General features: G+C 49.4%; 1 protein-coding gene across 1 annotated transcript in view; it reads left to right on the plus strand.

Annotated features, from left to right (window-relative positions):
* Positions 1-18,608, plus strand: part of ADSS1 (adenylosuccinate synthase 1) — a 220,677-nt gene that overhangs the window by 66,116 nt on the left and 135,953 nt on the right. The window contains exon 2 of the mRNA XM_069638146.1: positions 12,766-12,868. Within this exon, the coding sequence (XP_069494247.1) occupies positions 12,766-12,868 (103 nt within the window). The remainder of the gene's footprint in view (positions 1-12,765; positions 12,869-18,608) is intronic.

Genomic DNA, 18,608 nt, shown 5'->3' on the forward strand with positions numbered 1-18,608 from the left:
ACATGCTTAGTGCCACAGGGGAGCAGCAGCCCGATCCAGGGCCCCTGCCACACATGCTTAGTGCCAGCAGCCCTATCCAGGGCCCTGCCACACATGCTTAGTGCCAGCAGCCCTATCCAGGGCCCTGCCACACATGCTTAGTGCCACAGGGGAGCAGCAGCCCGATCCAGGGCCCCTGCCACACATGCTTAGTGCCAGCAGCCCTATCCAGGGCCCTGCCACACATGCTTAGTGCCAGCAGCCCTATCCAGGGCCCTGCCACACATGCTTAGTGCCAGCAGCCCTATCCAGGGCCCTGCCACACATGCTTAGTGCCACAGGGGAGCAGCAGCCCGATCCAGGGCCCCTGCCACACATGCTTAGTGCCACAGGGGAGCAGCAGCCGGATCCAGGGCCCCTGCCACACATGCTTAGTGCCACAGGGGAGCAGCAGCCCGATCCAGGGCCCCTGCCACACATGCTTAGTGCCACAGGGGAGCAGCAGCCCGATCCAGGGCCCCTGCCACACATGCTTAGTGCCACAGGGGAGCAGCAGCCCGATCCAGGGCCCCTGCCACACATGCTTAGTGCCACAGGGGAGCAGCAGCCCGATCCAGGGCCCCTGCCACACATGCTTAGTGCCACAGGGGAGCAGCAGCCCGATCCAGGGCCCCTGCCACACATGCTTAGTGCCACAGGGGCCGGGCCTTTGTGAGGCCTCGGGCTCCATTAACAGCCTATTTATGAAGACAAAAGAAGGTGTGTGCTTTTTATTTTCTTCATGAATAGGCTCCTAATGGAGCCTGAGGCCCCACAAAGGCCCAGCCTCTGTAGCACTGTGGGTGGTGGCAGCAGGGTAGTTTCTAGCCCATTTGGTGCCCAGGGTGAAACACTAGGAATGCGCCCCCCCACCTAGCGCACCACTCTCACCACACCCCACTTCCACTGCACCCTGCGCGCCACTTCCAAACTCAATATAACACTGCACAACATTGGAACACTGGGACCAGTGGGGGCACAGCAGTGGGACACAGGGACCAGTGGGGGCACAACAGTGGGACACGGGGACCAGTGGGGGCACAACATTGCGACACGGGGACCAGTGGGGGCACACATTGGGACACAGGGACCAGTAGGGGCACAACAGTGGGACACGGGGACCAGTGGGGGCACACATTGGGACACAGGGACCAGTGGGGGCACACATTGGGACACAGTGGGACACGGGGACCAGTGGGGGCACACATTGGGACACGGGGACCAGTGGGGGCACACATTGGGACACAGGGACCAGTAGGGGCACAACAGTGGGACACAGGGACCATTGGGGGCACAACAGTGGGACACAGGGACCAGTGGGGGCACAACATTGGGACACAGGGACCATTGGGGGCACAACAGTGGGACACAGGGACCAGTGGGGGCACACATTGGGACACAGGGACCAGTGGGGGCAGGGGACCAGTGGGGGCACACATTGGGACATGGGGACCAGTGGGGGCACACATTGGGACACGGGGACCAGCGGGGGCAGGGGACCAGTGGGGGCACACATTGGGACACGGGGACCAGTGGGGGCACACATTGGGACACAGTGGGACATGAGGGCCAGTGGGGGCACACATTGGGACACAGTGGGACATGAGGGCCATTGGGGGCCCACATTGTGGCACGGGGGCCAGTGGGGGCACACATTGTGGCACGGGGACCAGTGGGGGCACACATTGGGACACGGGGACCAGTGGGGGCACACATTGTGGCACGGGGACCAGTGGGGGCACACATTGGGACACGGGGACCAGTGGGGGCACACATTGGGACACGGGGACCAGGACACAGGGACCATTGGGGGCACAACAGTGGGACACAGGGACCAGTGGGGGCACACATTGGGACACGGGGACCACTGGGGGCAGGGGACCAGTGGGGGCACACATTGGGACATGGGGACCAGTGGGGGCACACACTGGGACACGGGGACCAGTGGGGGCACCCATTGGGACACAGGGACCAGTAGGGGCACAACAGTGGGACACGGGGACCAGTGGGGGCACACATTGGGACACAGGGACCATTGGGGGCACAACAGTGGGACACAGGGACCAGTGGGGGCACACATTGGGACACGGGGACCAGTGGGGGCAGGGGACCAGTGGGGGCACACATTGGGACATGGGGACCAGTGGGGGCACAACATTGGGACACAGGGACCAGTGGGGGCACAACAGTGGGACACGGGGACCAGTGGGGGCACAACATTGGGACACAGGGACCAGTGGGGGCACACATTGGGACACGGGGACCAGTGGGGGCACACATTGGGACACGGGGGCCAGTGGGGGCCCACATTGTGGCACGGGGGCCAGTGGGGGCACACATTGTGGCACGGGGACCAGTGGGGGCACACATTGTGACACAGGGACCAGTGGGGACACACATTGAGACACAGGGACCAGTGGGGGCACACAGTGTGAAAAGGGGACCAGTGGGGCAGGGGACCAGTGGGGGCACACACTGGGACAAGGGGACCAGTGGGGGCACACATTGGGACACAGTGGGGGCACACAGTGGGAAAAGGGGACCAGTGAAAACACACACTCTCATACTTTCCTGCTGACACAAACACACACTTAGTACACGCCCACCCCCACCCCAAGTGGCGCGAAAGTCAAGGGAGGGGGTGGGCTGGGAGCCTGCTCTTACTTCCGTAATGTCACATAGTACTTGGGTACTTGTGACATTACAGTCAGAAGAGGCAGCGCCAGCACCTGTTACGGCGCTGCCGAACTCTCTGCCCTCGGCAATCGCCGCCACAAACCCAGACATGTGAACCCCTCCAGCCAGGGGCAGGGACCGGGGCAATTGCGCCCCCGGGCAATTGCACCCCGGGCAGCTGCCCGCCTCAACCGGGCCAAGAAACGGGCCTGGGTGGCATCAGTGGTGTGGAACTGCCCAAGTGTTCGCAATTTGGTATATTTCGGTGAATGCCATTTTTTATTTTGCACACTTTAATTCTCTCTTCATCCGTCTTCAGTAACCTCAAACAAGCATTGGCAAAGCCAACCGTTTGGGCTTTTGTGCAGGCAGGGGAAAGGCACTTGCCAGGCACAGCCATAGTGGTATTAACTGCCCATTGATTGGAGTAGGTGCAAAATGGTGCGAGTACCAGGCAGGGCCTCTAATAGCAGTCCCTGACAAATGAGGTGTATGCTCGTTTCTTGTAAGGTAAGACCTTATTAAGCATAAGTGGGGTGTACTTTTTTCACGGACTCCTTTCACGCGAGTGCTTCCATCAGTCCCAAACATCACCTGGGTGCAGGGTGAGCCTGGCTAACTGCTTTTTAACATTGTACACTACTTTACCAGAATTTCTGGTAAACTACAATGTTAAAAGCATTTAACACTCTTCGCCCCCCAAGTCTGAAACCACACTTGATTGCATTACACTTCAGCGAATATTGCATTATACTTCAGCAGAACATCTGATGTGTCCACTGAAAGGTTTAAGATTAAGCTACATCCCTAACTCTATCTGGTTACCCAGAGGTAACATCTTAGCAAATGTCACTTGTGGCTGGCCAATCTACAGCAGCACTATTGTAAGTTTGAATTGTTGATGTTTTACTGAACTATGGCACCACACACGTCTTGCTTGGTAGTTTTTAATCGGGAAACGTCTTTACTTCTCGTTTCCCTTGAATTGGGAACTTTCTGTTGTGGTGGTGGTGGTACTCCACCTTGCAGCTGTACCTTCTGTTTAGCAAGCATTTCATTCTCCCATCCTAGTTGTGTTGCTGGGCGATTATAGAGCGGTGGAGTAGGGGCAGTGATGTCTTACTGGAATGCAACTCGATGGCTTAAATCTCCTTCTTATTTGACTTTAGTATATGCAGTGCATGCTAGCCAATGTTTCCACTGTTCTGCGCTGCGCGCGCCCCCACCCCCCCCCACGCGCCGTTGCACCAGGTGGGCGACTACATGCAAATTTGCGGTCCTATAACTGCCAGAGATGTCACTTCCTGTATTTGAGATAATGAAAAGAAAAAAAGAAAAAAATGTTGAAATTAGAAATTTGGCTAGGGACTATACCATTCGTTTTGATCAAGTAATGTATAGGAAAAAATTAATTATGAATAAATATAAACAGGATATCAAAACCATTAAGTTCAATGCGTATCTGAGAAAAAATCAAAACATGATTAATCTCATGATAGGTAGGAAAACACGCGAAATATGGGCTATACTAAGAGATCCTATGGAAAGAAGCCAGACAGAGAAATGCTCCACAGTGAGTGGCGATCTATGGACTGAATTTTACAGTAACAAATATATACTACCAGATAAGTTCAGCTCACTTAAGTACGATGTAAAGGTATCATTACTGCCCCACAGTTGTCCATGGGACATCGAAACAATTGAGTCAGTGATTACGAATTAAAGTTTTCAAAAGCAGCGGGCCCCGATGGAATTCCTCCATGCGTGTTGAAGGATGATCCAAAATTTTGGGCAGCTCACTTAATGCGCAGCTTTGATATCATCTTTAAAACAAAGAAACTACCAGCTTCCTGGACATCTGCTCTAATTATTCCCCTTTATAAAAAAGGAGGAACAGCTGATCCAAAAAACATTAGACCCATAGCTTTGATAGATACTCCTGCAAAAATTTTTGCCAGTTTACTTTTTAGAGAATTGAATGCATCTATAATGTCTCTGCGTATCCTTTCACGCTTTCAAACAGGCTTTAGAAAACGCATGGGAACACAATTGAATGCAACTATTCTTGCGCACTTATTAAAGAGCTCAAGAGGAGCACTTAATGGTCCAATTTACATGGCATTGGTGGACCTGTCCTCAGCGTTTGACTGTGTGATTAGAGAAATATTGTGGGCAAAAATGCACAAATGGCAGATCCCAGTCCATTTAATAACAATGATAGCCATGCTCCATACTAACACCAGTTATAGCGTAAGAATTGATGGTACGGGTCGGCTAACTGACCCAATAAATACGTTTATTGGGGTGAAACAAGGCTGCAACCTTGCGGCCACTCTGTTTAATTTGTATCTAGCAGATATAGACAAGTTGTGGGAACAATCGAACAGCTTTGCTGTAAAATTGGGACATCTAAGGATAAATTGGCTAGCTTTTGCCGATGATATCATCCTTTTAGATCGCACGCCATTTGGACTACAAAACAAAATTCATCTGTTCTATGGCTACTGTGAAGAACACAACTTGACAGTCAACCCTGGAAAATCAAACATAATGATTTTCTCTAATAAAAGGAAAACAACATCATTTAAATGGCTAATCAATGGAAACATGATTTCTCGCTCACTGGGGTTGATTTATTTGGGATATAATTTAACGAATTCCGACTCGTTGGAAAAATGGCAAATATCAATATCAATCAAAGCATTGCCACTTGTAGCACAAATGAAGATTATCCATCGTAAGCTCTGCAGATTCTCTCTTATCCCACTAATAGAGTTTTACCTGCTTAAAGTAGAGGCAATTATATTATATGGACTAGATTTATGCACATTGGCGATGGGGCATATTCTAAATTCTGTACAGGGAATGATTTGGAAAAAGGTATTACTCCTGCCCCTTTCGTTACCAAATCCCATAATACTTCATGAATTGGGGCTTACATCTCTCGCGTCAAAAATGACATGGCGCAGGTTGGCAAACTTTGCTAAAGTTCTCCAACCAATGGAAAACTCGCTATATGAAGATTTAGCAGTTATGATTAAGAGGGGCAAACCTGACTCTATACAGAAGTCTTATAAGGAGATACAACAGGTATTGGATTTGATTGCGCAAAGTACAATAGACTTAGCTACCTTGCCTCAAATAGTAAAAAAAAAATTATATATTTATGATTGGGCAAATACATCTGATTTAATTGGACAATATAAAATGTATGAAGAATATTCTAAATTTAGGCATAACCAAAAACCAATATTACTATATATTAGGCAGGTACCTAGTAATATTATTAGAACAACGTACATGCGATTCAAGTTTAATCTACTGTTAACGAAAGACCGCATGAAATGTTGGAAACATAACAAAAATGAGGGGAATAACTTGAATTGTAGATTTTGTATGAGTGATGTAAATGAATCCTTGAAACATCTAGTATTATACTGTATTTCTTTTGAGGAAGTTAGACAAAAATATTTGGGCAAATTCCTATTTGGCACCTTGGGAATTCCCCTAGAAATGTTATGGGTAGAATGTATGTGGGGAAACAGGATTTCACTTATACTTGCACTAGTCAAAGTACTACAAATTATTGAAAAAAAACTCGATTGGTTCGAGAATTATAGTAAAGAATAGTAAAAGATGTGAAATTTGTAAATGTTTTATCTAAGTAGGCCCAAGTACATTGAAACCCTCATCCGATAGTGTTTGTACTTGTAGTGCTTGAATTTAGACTTATAAATGCTTTTTGTATGTTGGTAGAAATATTTTATACTTTAATAATAACTGTGTTATACATTGAAGAAATATGTTTTATATGTATTTGGAAACTTGAATTTTATGTTTGAAGAAAAAAAAAAAAAAAAATTGGATGTTGTAAAGATTTATTATCAAAAAAAAAAAAACTTCCTGTATTGGGGCCTCCCCCACCCCCGGGGAAATTCATAACTCGGCTCCCCTGTCTGTGCCCTTGCTCCGGTCCCAGTCTCTCTTGTTTCTTGTCACCAAAGAAACTACTGCTAAAAGCTACCGGAAGAGTCATTTGCCATTTTGGAAGAGCTGGTTCTGTCCCCAGGCGCCTGTGCGGACTTCCTCCTCCTCCTCGTAAGCGAGTTCTTGGGGAAGCTGCCTCTGCTCCAAAGCGGAGTGTCTGTGTGTGTGTGAGGAGAGCACTGCCTCCTGTCCTGACTTGCAGTGGAGGGCTAAGCCCACTCGCCTTGCCCCTGAACTCGGGATATTTGGGTCACACAGCACGGCGAACGTTTGACTTCCACTTGACCTCAAAATCGAAGAGCAAGAAAACATGTGTCTGTTTTTTGAATTGCCTGGTGTGACGTCCCAGTTGGACGTAGCGTGCATGCGCGGGCCTCGTTATGGACCCGCGCATGCGCAGTTGAACAAACTGCGTCCGTGCGGCAGTTGCCGCCGGGACGCGTAGCAAGCAACATCGCGTCCCGTGTCCTCATTGAGCTGTGTGCGGGCGCGTATGCATGTGAGGGCCGAGGGGCCAGATGTAACAACTGGCGACGAGGCGGGATTGCCACCACAGCGTTCGCCCAACGTACGTGGGCGCACAATCCACATCGGCACGCGAGGACACGACGCGGACCGAGCACGAACGTTTTTCTCCTCAGAGCAGTAGCGGCCTGAAAAGGTGCTCGTGCGCTGCTACAAGGAGAAGAAAGGAACATTTTTGGAACACTTGATTGTCCCCAACAACTTGGGGACAATCCAAAAAAAAAAAGCCGGACACAAGGATAAGGCGACAGACAACAACGGGAGGTACGTCGAGACTTACACCAGCCAGGTTTGCGGCCTCTAACACACCCAGAGGTGCCTGTGCGACCTGTGAAGATGGCAAGTAGCGACGAGGAGACAGAAGTGGCGACAAGAGCGGTGAGGACACAACAGGGGTCGCTGCTGCCCATGCAGGAGTTTGACACGTCGGGCCCCCCGTCCAAACTAGGACCCAGGTGGCTACTATGGGTCAAGAAGTTAGAGATGTACTTTACAGCGACCGGAACCACCAACGACGATGCAAAAAGGGCGACACTTCTGTATTCGGCCGGGCTGGACATTATGCGCATCTACGAATCATTTACCCTGCCAGTAGTCACGTACGACACTGTCAAGACTGCGCTAGAAAACCACTTCATCCCACAGTCGAATGTCGACTATGAAAGATTTTTGTTCTGCCGAGAGAAGCAAAGGGAGGAAGAGTCTCTCGATCAATTCTGCGCCAGACTGAGAATGATAGCCAACACATGTCGCTGGGACAACGACGAGCTGATGATAAGGAACCAGGTCCTCCAGGGCTGCAGCTCAGGTAAATTGTGGCGACAAGTGCTGAGAGAGCCGGGGTGGACACTGCAGCAGATACTAGATAGTGGCCGGACGTACGAGCTGGCAGAATCCAGAGGAGCGAGCATGGACGCGGCAGTCAGGCCAAGCGCAAGGGAGGAAGCTTTTGCCGTAAACAAAAGGACGAAGCTGAAGGATAAGTGGGTCCCGTAGACAACGGAGAACAGATATCCCACTGCACCCGGATCAATCTGCCAAGATTGCGGATATGACCTGCCACATGTAGAGGAGTGTCCTGCCAAAACGAGATCCTGCGGACAGTGCAATGGACCGGGGCACTATGCCCGCATGTGCCGCGCCCCTGCTCCTGTACCTACTCAGAGAGGCCCCGCGAGAACAAGGGGCAGCAGTTTCAGAAGGCAACGCAGCATCGCAGCTCTCGAACAGGAGGTGCGGAGGTTGCAACTTGCAGAAGAAGAAGAAGAAGAGGAGGACGAAGAAGAAGTGTTTTTCATTTCAAACATTGCCTCAGAAAGCAAACGGAGGAGACAACCCAGGTGTGTGGTAGACATACTGGGCGTGCTGACGCAGATCTTCATCGACACTGGAGCATCCGTATGCGTGCTGGCGGAGGAAGATTATCTAAAACTCCCAGGCCCGCCAGCACTGGACAAGTCCATGGCGAAGATATTTACGTTTGGGGGAGACACCCCGTTGCCACTCAAGGGTGTATTCGTGTCACCAGTGTCGAGGGGGGAAAGCACCATCAAGGCAAAATTCTTTGTCACGGATGTTAGCCCTCACTCGCTTCTCAGCTGTGCTGCGTCGGAGGCCCTCAATTTGGTTCACTTTGCATATGGAGTATACCAGATCGACATTGAAACGCTGTTGGACAAATTCTCGGGCATCTTCGAGGGTATAGGGAAGCTTAACGCACCCACAGTACGCCTGCATATCGACGAGTCCATCAGACCGACAGCCCTCAAGCACCGTAGGATTCCGTTCCACCTAAGGGAGAAGGTGGAGGAGGAACTCCGATCGCTCGTAAATATGGACATTATTGAGAGAGTGGAGGGGCCGACACCCTGGGTGTCACCAATTGTGGTGGCTCCCAAGCCGAAACAGCCCGGGGCGGTGAGAATTTGCGTGGACATGCGCCTCCCAAACGCTGCGATCAAGAGGGAGAGGCACATTACTCCAACTCTAGATGACATTATCGGAGAGCTTCAGGGGGTAAGAGTCTTCTCAAAGCTGGACCTACGAGCGGGCTACCATCAGCTTGAACTGCACCCGGACTCCAGGTTCATAACAACTTTCATGACGCATGACGGCCTATACCAGTTTAAACGCCTGAGCTTCGGTATCTCGTCTGCTGCCGAAGTATTCCAGAACACCATCAGGGGGGCGTTGGCTGGCCTAAAAGGGGTAGTTTTCGCGGACTCGGAAAGGGAGCACATGAAGAGGTTGGAGAACACGCTCCAGAGACTGAAGAACTTAGGGCTCACCCTTCATCGACAAAAATGCGAGTTCTTTAAGGACCGTATTGGTTTCTTCGGATTCATCTTCCATGCGGCCGGTGTGTCGTCTGACCCAGCCAAAGTGAAGGACATTAAGGAAGCCGCCCCCCCACAATCCCGCACGGAAGTAAGGAGCTTCCTGGGGATGGTAACTTACTGCGGGCGTTTCATCAAAGGGCTAGCGTCGCTGGCAGAACCACTCAGAGTGCTAACAAGGAACGACGCAGCGTGGAAATGGGGCACCGGTGAACAAGAGGCATTCCAGACCCTGAAAAACGCCCTATCTGATGGGGACACCATGGCATACTTCAACCCCAAGGTGGAATCGGAGGTGGTGGTCGATGCGAGTCCAGTGGGAGTAGGGGCTGTGCTGCTGCAACCCGATGATCGCGGGGACATGCGTCCCATCGCCTACGCAAGTAAGGCTTTTCGGACACGGAAATGAGATACTCGCAGATCGAACGGGAGGTGTTGGCCATCCTGTGGGGCTGTCGCCATTTCCGCTTGTACATTCTGGGCAAACCTGTCGTGGTGGTGACTGACCACAAGCCGCTACTGCCCATACTGGCGAGCGTGTCATTCAAGCCGCCCCCCAGGATCGAAAGGTGGATGCCTGCCCTGATGGAGTATGGGGTGAAACTAATTTACCGACCAGGAACGAACAACCCGGCCGACTACCTGTCGCGCCACCCCAGCAAGGAAAACTCTGTCACCGACATTGGGGCGAACGAGTGCCACGGGCTGCTGTGTCAGGTGGTGGAAGGGTCCCTTCCAATGGCAATCTCAAGAATTGCAATTGCGACAGAATGCTCCAAGGACGAGGTTTTTAGCATCATCAAGGCCGCCATGAGGAGCGGTGATTGGAGGGAGGTACTGCATAACAACTCGTGCCGTCAAGCAGAGGCCCAGAGCGACCTCCAAGCACTCTGGAAAGTGAGGGATGAACTCTCCGTCTCAGACGATGGGCTAATACTTCGAGGGAGACAAATAGTCATCCCACAGGCACTGAGGACAAGGGTACTCGAACTGGCCCACATTGGTCATCAAGGGGTTGTCAAAACGAAGGCTCGGCTGAGACACAAAGTATGGTTCCCGGATTTGGAGGGGCGAGTGGAGAGCTTCGTGAGGAGATGTGTGGCGTGCCAAGCAGCAGCCCCAGGAGACAGAGCCCCGCCGATAAGGTCGATGGAGCGTAGCAGCAAACCATGGGGAACTGTCCACGTGGACTTCGGCTCGACTGGTCGTGGCATGTACTTTCTGGTAGCAGTTGACCAATGGTCCAGGTACCCCGAGGTGGAGGTGGTGGAGTCGACAGCGACAGAGTTCGCGACGAAGGCATTAGACAAAATGTTCGCCACGCTTGGGTTCCCGGACCTACTGTGCTCAGACAACGGGCCTCTGTTCAAGGGCAGCCAGTTTGCAACTTACCTCCGGGAAAGGGGGATCCGGCATCGTAGGGTGTCCCCACTCTGGCCGCGAGCCAACGGAGAGGCCGAGAGAATGATGCGGACTCTTAATAAGGTCCTAAGAATTTCCGCCAGTGGCGGTGAAGACCTGGAGAGAAAGCTAGTGGAGTTTCTAAGAGAATACCGCATGACACCCCACCAGTCCACGAGAGTGGCTCCCGCCGAAGCACTGTTTGGACGATGCCCGAGGGGAATGCTACCGGAAGAGGAAGGCCGTCCGCCAGGGATAATAAACAACGAGGGTGTCCAGGAAGAACGGGCTAGGCGTAACGACAAAGAAAGTGAACGGAGGGGTCTGCAGGAAAAGGAGGTGCGTGTAGGGGACACAGTGCTGGTCCGAAACCGGCACCCCGAGGGGAAACTGTCCCTGCCATTTGAGCCGCGCCCGTGGAAGGTAACGCATTTAAAGGGCACAATGGTGACGGCAGCCTGCGACCGAGGAACAGTCACGCGCAACCGGTCGTTCTTCAAAAGAATCGAAACACCCGCTGAGAACGGGGTTTCAGAGGAAGCCATGGGTCGGGAGGGCCCACCTGGAGATCAGGAGGGCGAGCAGAACAGGGACTCCGCTAGCGCTGAACTGGAGTGTTCTACTCCGGCCACCATCTCGCCAAGGTACCCGGTCCGCCGCGAGCGGAGACTACCAGGGCATCTCAAGGACTACGTCCTGGACTCAGGTGACTGAACTGAGAAACGTAAGGTGAGACTCCAAGTTATTCATGCACCCGCCCACACGGGCACCAGTTGTGCAGGGGTATGCACACCCCGAAGGTTTACATTGTTTTGGTTAAAGTTGAAAAGGGATGTGACGTCCCAGTTGGACGTAGCGCGCATGCGCGGGCCTCGTTATGGACCCGCGCATGCGCAGTTGAATAAACTGCGTCCGTGCGGAAGTTGCCGCCGGGACGCGTAGCAAGCAACATCGCGTCCTGTGTCCTCATTGAGCTGTGTGCGTGCGCGTATGCATGTGAGGGCCGAGGGGCCAGATGTAACACCTGGTAAGCCTTTGCTATGAGGCCATGTTGCAATCGTCTTCATACATTTGGAAACCATCTTTCCAACCTCCAAACTGTAATTCCTGTAATTGGCTGTGGAAGCGAGAGTGGCAAAACTTGCTTATTTCCAAGATGAGGCCGGATCAGATAAGCAGACTCTGCAGCGCATGCGCTATTCACAATCTCACTTTCTCAAGTTAGATGCCACGGTTCCCATCACCAGGCCACAAAACGTGCACTCGCCACTAGCCACTGGCGAGTGATAATTCACTGTTGGCGAGTAAAACATTGTGTGGTGAATGCATGTGGGTAGCTAGCACTCATGCCAGGGGTTCCGTGACTTGGATGCCTAGCTAGAAGGTTTTTGCTTTAATTTAATTTATTTGTTCATTTATACAGCACGCACAAACCCACAGGCACGAGGGTGCTTTACCAGTTACATTTACGCAAGACTGGGCGTAGGCATATGTATAGATACATTGTTACATTGTTACAGGCATGGCAGCGCATGTACAGGTACACTTACAGACCTACAGCGTTCGAGGTACGCGGGGGTGGGCGGGTAGGTGTTCGGCGAACAACAAGAGTTTGAGGGATTTGCAGAAGACCCAGTTGGATTCTTCCACTCTAAGCACAATTTGCACCCTGTTATCCACACACTCTGAGCTCCACAGCACCCATCGTTTAGAAAGGCATTCAAAACTATGTGATGTTTTTTTATAACTTTTTTTTACAAGAAATTAAAAAGATGAATGTGAAAAGAATATTTCTTTCTTGTTTCTCTTTTGTTTTTTCCAGGGAGGAAACAATGCGGGGCACACGGTGGTTGTGGATGGAAAGGAATATGATTTTCACCTCTTTCCAAGCGGCATTATTAACCCAAAAGCCACATCCTTTATTGGTAAGTAGTTATTTTTGGATGTTGTCACACAAATAAACAATGCGAGTATTGTGGCTATATGAGAATGCAATCACATTTGCTCAATTAAGAAAAGTGTATTCTGTGCCTCTGTCCTCAAGGGGGTTTAAACTGCAAGGCATATTTTGCACCCATATTCTCTTCTCCATATTTTCATTTCTCCATCAGAAAAAAATGAAAAATCACAGCTATAGAGATAGCAAAGGTTACTTGATTTAAAAATCACAGCTATAGAGATAGCAAAGGTTACTTGATTTCCCTCGAAAAGGATTCCCACTTCTAAATTTTAAGCTCAGGTGATTTTTGAAACAACGAGATGAACAAATATTTGGGTCCTGCCTCCAATATGATTCAGAAACTCTGCAGATAGTCAAAAGTCGCTTAGGGATTGTAAGGTGCCGAAGAAGGAAACTGACCCAACGGAGGCATGGTTTTGGATATAACCCTTTATTTCTCAAATAGAAAACCTCACTGTCCCTTTCTCTAAGAGGGGTTTCGCTGCCTCAAACTAAAACTAAAGGAATTCTCAGAATGTCAGTCAAATCAAAGTTCCACCGTCCTCTGTCAAATCCTGCTCTAACCCTTACACTATACCATAAACTAACAGAAAGTTCCTTCTTCAAGAGAATGGCTCCCTTCTCCTGTTGTAAACTTAGGCAGTTCCCAATAGAACTCGAGGGAATGACTCCCTTCCCGTGGTGTCACCAGTACTACTCTCAGCCCAGTGCCAAGAGAATGCCTTCTTTCTCCTGGTGTTAATATGTACAGTTCACCATAAGGCCAGGGGGAGTGATTCCCTTCTCCTGGCATCTTCAACACAAGTTCTGGGCCTGCACCAGGAGAATGATTCCCTTCTCCTGGTGTTGCTTGGTTCATTTCCCAATATGGATGGGGGAATTACCCCCTTACCCTGGCGTCTTTATCACAGCTCTTAGTCGGATACCAGGAGAATGACTCCCTTCTCCTGGAGTTGCTTGGTTCAGTTCCCAATATGGCCAGGGGGAATGACCTCCTTCCCCTGGCGTCTTTATCACTGATCTTTGTCCGATACCATGAGAATCACTCCCTTCTCCTGGTACTGCTTGCTACAGTTCTTTCTCACTGTTGGAGTTCGAGACCTGTCTCTGGTTTGTTTGTTTGTTTGTTTGTTTTATTATTTATATTGCGCACCTGACCCAGAGGTATTCGGGCATGAAGAGGGTTGTTAAGCTTAAGTTACAAAGAACACAGGAATGAACACAGCTAAGGTTATAATGCTGTATGCATGAACAACAGACAGGGCAAATAATACTAGGTATATACAGTAAGAACCAAGAATAAGTATGAGGCACATACATATAACAAAAAACAGTGAAATCACATATTTATATACTATAAATACTGGGAGGCTTGCAGGTGGGGAAGGGCCAGACGTCATGTTCCTTTAGCCAGTGTAGAGGAGGTCCCAGACATGGCCTGCGCCCCATCCCCTCATTTCGAGGTACCAGGAGCATACTCGCCAAGGTATGTGACGTATGAAGAGCAAATGAACCAACAAAGAGCTGCACTGGGACTCTGCCCAGTATACATCAGAAGATCCATACCTGTTGAAGCACCCATAACCAGACAACCCTGGGCAGCACCGTACCCTATCCGGCAGCCGTACCAGCCGCTGACACGAAACGAAGAGTACCTACAGGCAGTCCATGAAGAGACCCAAAGAGCCCTATTGGAAGGCCAGTGGAAATGACACAAGGGCCTGAACAGCCTCGTGAATGAACAAAAGCAGCTATCAAAGATAGCACGCCAGTGCAAGTAACAACGAAAATAAATGTAATGGACACAGAGAAGAGACGATGTTAAAACGTGAGGAAACGTTGCTACGCGACAATATGGAAGCAACCGACTAGTTAAATGTATGTAAATAGGCTTGGAACGCAAGAAGCTAAAGATATTGATAATGCTTGCAATGCTTAGTAGAAGATTAGAGCGGCAAGCGCCAACCATATATCTACCTCAATAAGGCACATTATACAAGTGCGCCTCCATTTTGCAAAAGCAGAAATGCACCCAGGCTGCCACAGGCCTGACAGGCCAAGTTTCGTAACCCAGCCAAAGGCAAGAGAAGGAGCGGAATCGAAACTCAACAAAGAGCGGCTCATGCCTAGGAAATCAAGGTCAACCAGAGAAAGGGAGGAGAGCGTCAGCTAACAAGACTCAAGTTTCAGAGCATACCAGCCTGCCCCATGAAGGTCAAGATAAGGGGGGCCCATGCAGATGGCGAGGCTGAAACAGAATTAAATACACTAAAAGCTGGAAACTGAAGCAGATTTATGGTGAACTAACACGTGACCAGCCAGGCGCAAAGAAGTACCACCGCCTGATGTCATCCAGGACCCGAGGATGCCATAACTTTTCCTGATAAGAAGCTACAGTTTCGAGGCCATACCCAGCCAACTAATTGACACATAGCCCTAAGATACTGATTGATGGAAGGGAGGCACGGTGAAACTTGTGACACCAGGCACATGGGTGTCCATTCTGCATGCCGCTAATTAAAATGGGGATTTATGTCTAGGGGTGTAACCTGCCCAATCACAATGGACCAAGTTATCTGGAGTCCTATAGATAGTAGAACCAATAAGACGTCGTACTTGTAGTGACGTCAATCACGTGTGATGTAGTGGGATGGGCGTAGACGCCCACCCAATAAGAGTTATCCAATCTGCATGCCCTGTTATCATATACAGATATAGCACCTATACTTAAGTCACCTTTCCTAACCAATTGTATTGCCTGTCGAGTTTTTTAGAATTAGACGTCAGTGATGACGAGTTTTGCCTATAACTATTGCTGTTCGACTGAAGTTTGAGGAAGTCGGAGCGAGACAGGTGATCGCAATGCTGCTGATTTCCATTTATTTCACTGTTTGATGTACTTGTCATTAAACAGACTTCCCTTTGCCAACCTACTGAGTCCTCATTATTGAGTCGTGTTGGAGTATGTGAATCTTGCACCCCCAGTCCTCACATGGTGCAGCTATCTTGTCTTACAAGTACTAGAGGGTGCGCACTGATCTATGGGCCTGTCAGTGAAACCATGCTCCTCTGTACACCAGTCAATGAGGCTAGATCTGAATTGTAAGTAGGGTAGATCTTCCCTTAAGGCAGGGGGGAGGGAATTCTAATATTGTGCTGCTTTAACAGGGAAGCTACTCCCACCGTATTTGGTAAGCTTAAATCTGGGTACTAATAGTAGGTTAGAGTTAGTTTTTCTTAGGGGACGTGAAGCTGTTTTGTCTAGTGAATCTGGCTGTGAGGTATTGTGGGGCTGCTTCGTTAAGACATTTGTGTGTCAAAGATGCAGTTTTGATGGAGGATTTTATCTTTCGTAGTGAGCCAATTAACGGATCTCCTGAGGTCAGAAATATGGGCATTTTTGGGGAGATTTAGGGCGGCTCTCAAGGCATTGTTTTGGAGAGTCTGAATTTTGGACGTAATGTATTTGTTGCTGCCTATATATAGGGCATTGCAATAATCCAATTTGGATAAGATTAGGGCTCTCACTAAAGTAATGCAGTTATTGGGTGAGAGGAAGGGCTTAGCTGCCCTGATCAGCTTGCAGGTGTAGGAGGTAGCTGAGGCCATAGCGTTTACTTGTTTACCAAAGGTAAGCGTAGAGTCTATGTAGAAGCCAAGAGTTTTAACTACCTTAGCCACAGTAATGTTATTGTTGTCAATTATGAGGGATGCGTAGTTGGGACCTAGTTTTTTGATGTTGGATGGGGTACCTAGAATGAGAAGTTCTGTTTTGTCATCATTCAGGCGTAGACCGTGAGAGGCCATCCATGCCTGGATGATGTGGTAGACTCTGTTCACAAAGGCCAAATCCTTGTCATAATCTCCCGTCAACGGGATGAGGATCTGTGTATCATTGGCATAATTTGTGTAGGTGATACCTAGACCATCTAGATCATTGAAAAGGGGCTTTGTGAAGATGTTGTACAGGGTAGGAGATACACAAAAGTCTTGGGGTACACTGCATGATATGGGCACAGGGTCCGCAGCTGCGAGGGGAGAGAAGACGCGCATTGTCCTATTATCAAGGAAGATCTGGATCGAGGCGACTGCCTCTTGAGAGAAGCAGAGACCAGGTGGTTGCAGAGTATAGAGCGGTCTACCAAATCAAACGCGGCTGAGCGGTCAAGGAGTAGCAAGAGTGTCATCTTACCTTTGTCTCTCAGTGTGTCTATTTGTGCCTTGAGGTCTATGAGTGCAGTCTCAGTGCCATGCTGAGGTCTGAAGCCAGACTGACGCACTCCTAGGAGGTGGTTTTGTTCCAGATGATGCTGGATTTGTAGATATACTACTTTATCCAAGATTTTCAGTAGGAATGGCACTGTGGTTATGGGGCGGTAGTTAGTGGGGATGGAAGGGTTCAGGGTTTGTTTTTTAAAGAGAGGGAGGACCCAGGAATGTTTTAGGTTGCTAGGTGTGGTGCCTGATGTGAATGAGGCATTTATAAGTTTAGTGATGAATGGGGAGAGTTCACGGGCAGCGTCTTTTATGATTTGTGCTGGACATAAGTCACCATGACAATTTGACAGTTTGAGGGTGAGGATAACTTTTTCGACTTCTTTGATAGAGACTTTATGAAAGTGGAAACTGGGGGTCAGAGGTGTGGGTGGGGTCCGAGTGGTCTGGGGTGATGGTATGATGTTCGTGACAGTCTTAGGAGTAGCAGCATTGATACCAGTCTTAGAGGCAATCAGGGTATCTTTTTTATTGTTAATCTTCACCTGGAGAGTTGTTATCTTATTGGCCAGAGCATTTTGTATGCTCGTGCACCAATCTTTGTCCTTAAGGCAGGAATCGGGAACTTGAATGGGAGATTCAACCTCTTTAAGGATGGTGAACAGTTCTTTGGTATTTGATTTGGCTTGGGAGATGCAGGAGTTCTACGTGGCTTGTTTGGTTAGGATTATTTCTTTTTTGTAGATGGTGGCTAGTTTATTCAGGTTATTTTTGTTGAGGTCTGAGGGGTCTGATCTCCAGATTTTTTCGCTTAGACGTTTCTCTTGTCTGATTGCTTTCAGATGAGGCATAAACCAAGTGTTTAGGTGTTGGCGAGGTTTGCTCTTTCTAACCTTCAATGGTGCAATGACATCTCAAGATGCGAGCATCACTTTGTTGTACATTTCTACCATAGTGGATGGGTCAGTCTGGTGTGAGATAGAATTCAGTGTAGGAAGGATGAGGAGGATAAGATTTTCAGGAGTAATATTTCTTTTGTTTCTGGGAGGAACAGCAGGTGCTATACGGCTAGTATTCTTGGGAGGTGTGGCTTCTAGCGTAAAGGATATCAGGTAGTGATAGGAACAAGGCTGAGGCATTATAGAAGTGATAGTGGTAGGGCAATTGTGTTCGGCAACCCAATCGAGGGTCCTTCCTTTACTATGAGTGGGTTCTGTAATTTTTTGGGTGAATCCTAGTTCCTCAAGGGAGTTATTAATCTGTAAAGCGTTAGGGTCTAGTGGGTCACTGAATCCGAGGTTGAAGTCTCCTAAGGTAAGGCATTGTGATGAGTTTTTTGAGTTGTCAGATAGTAAGTTCATGAGGTCTTCCTCAAATGAACCTTGAGGGCCTGGTGGTCGGTATATCAAGTGAATGGTGATAGTTTGATTATTGGAGATGGTAAGTTTGGCAGTGAGAGATTCACAGGAGTTTGTATTATGGGATGTGGA

Source organism: Ambystoma mexicanum, chromosome 14 (assembly GCF_040938575.1).
Source record: "Ambystoma mexicanum isolate Mex_15411 chromosome 14, UKY_AmexF1_1, whole genome shotgun sequence".
Lineage (NCBI taxonomy): Eukaryota > Metazoa > Chordata > Amphibia > Caudata > Ambystomatidae > Ambystoma > Ambystoma mexicanum.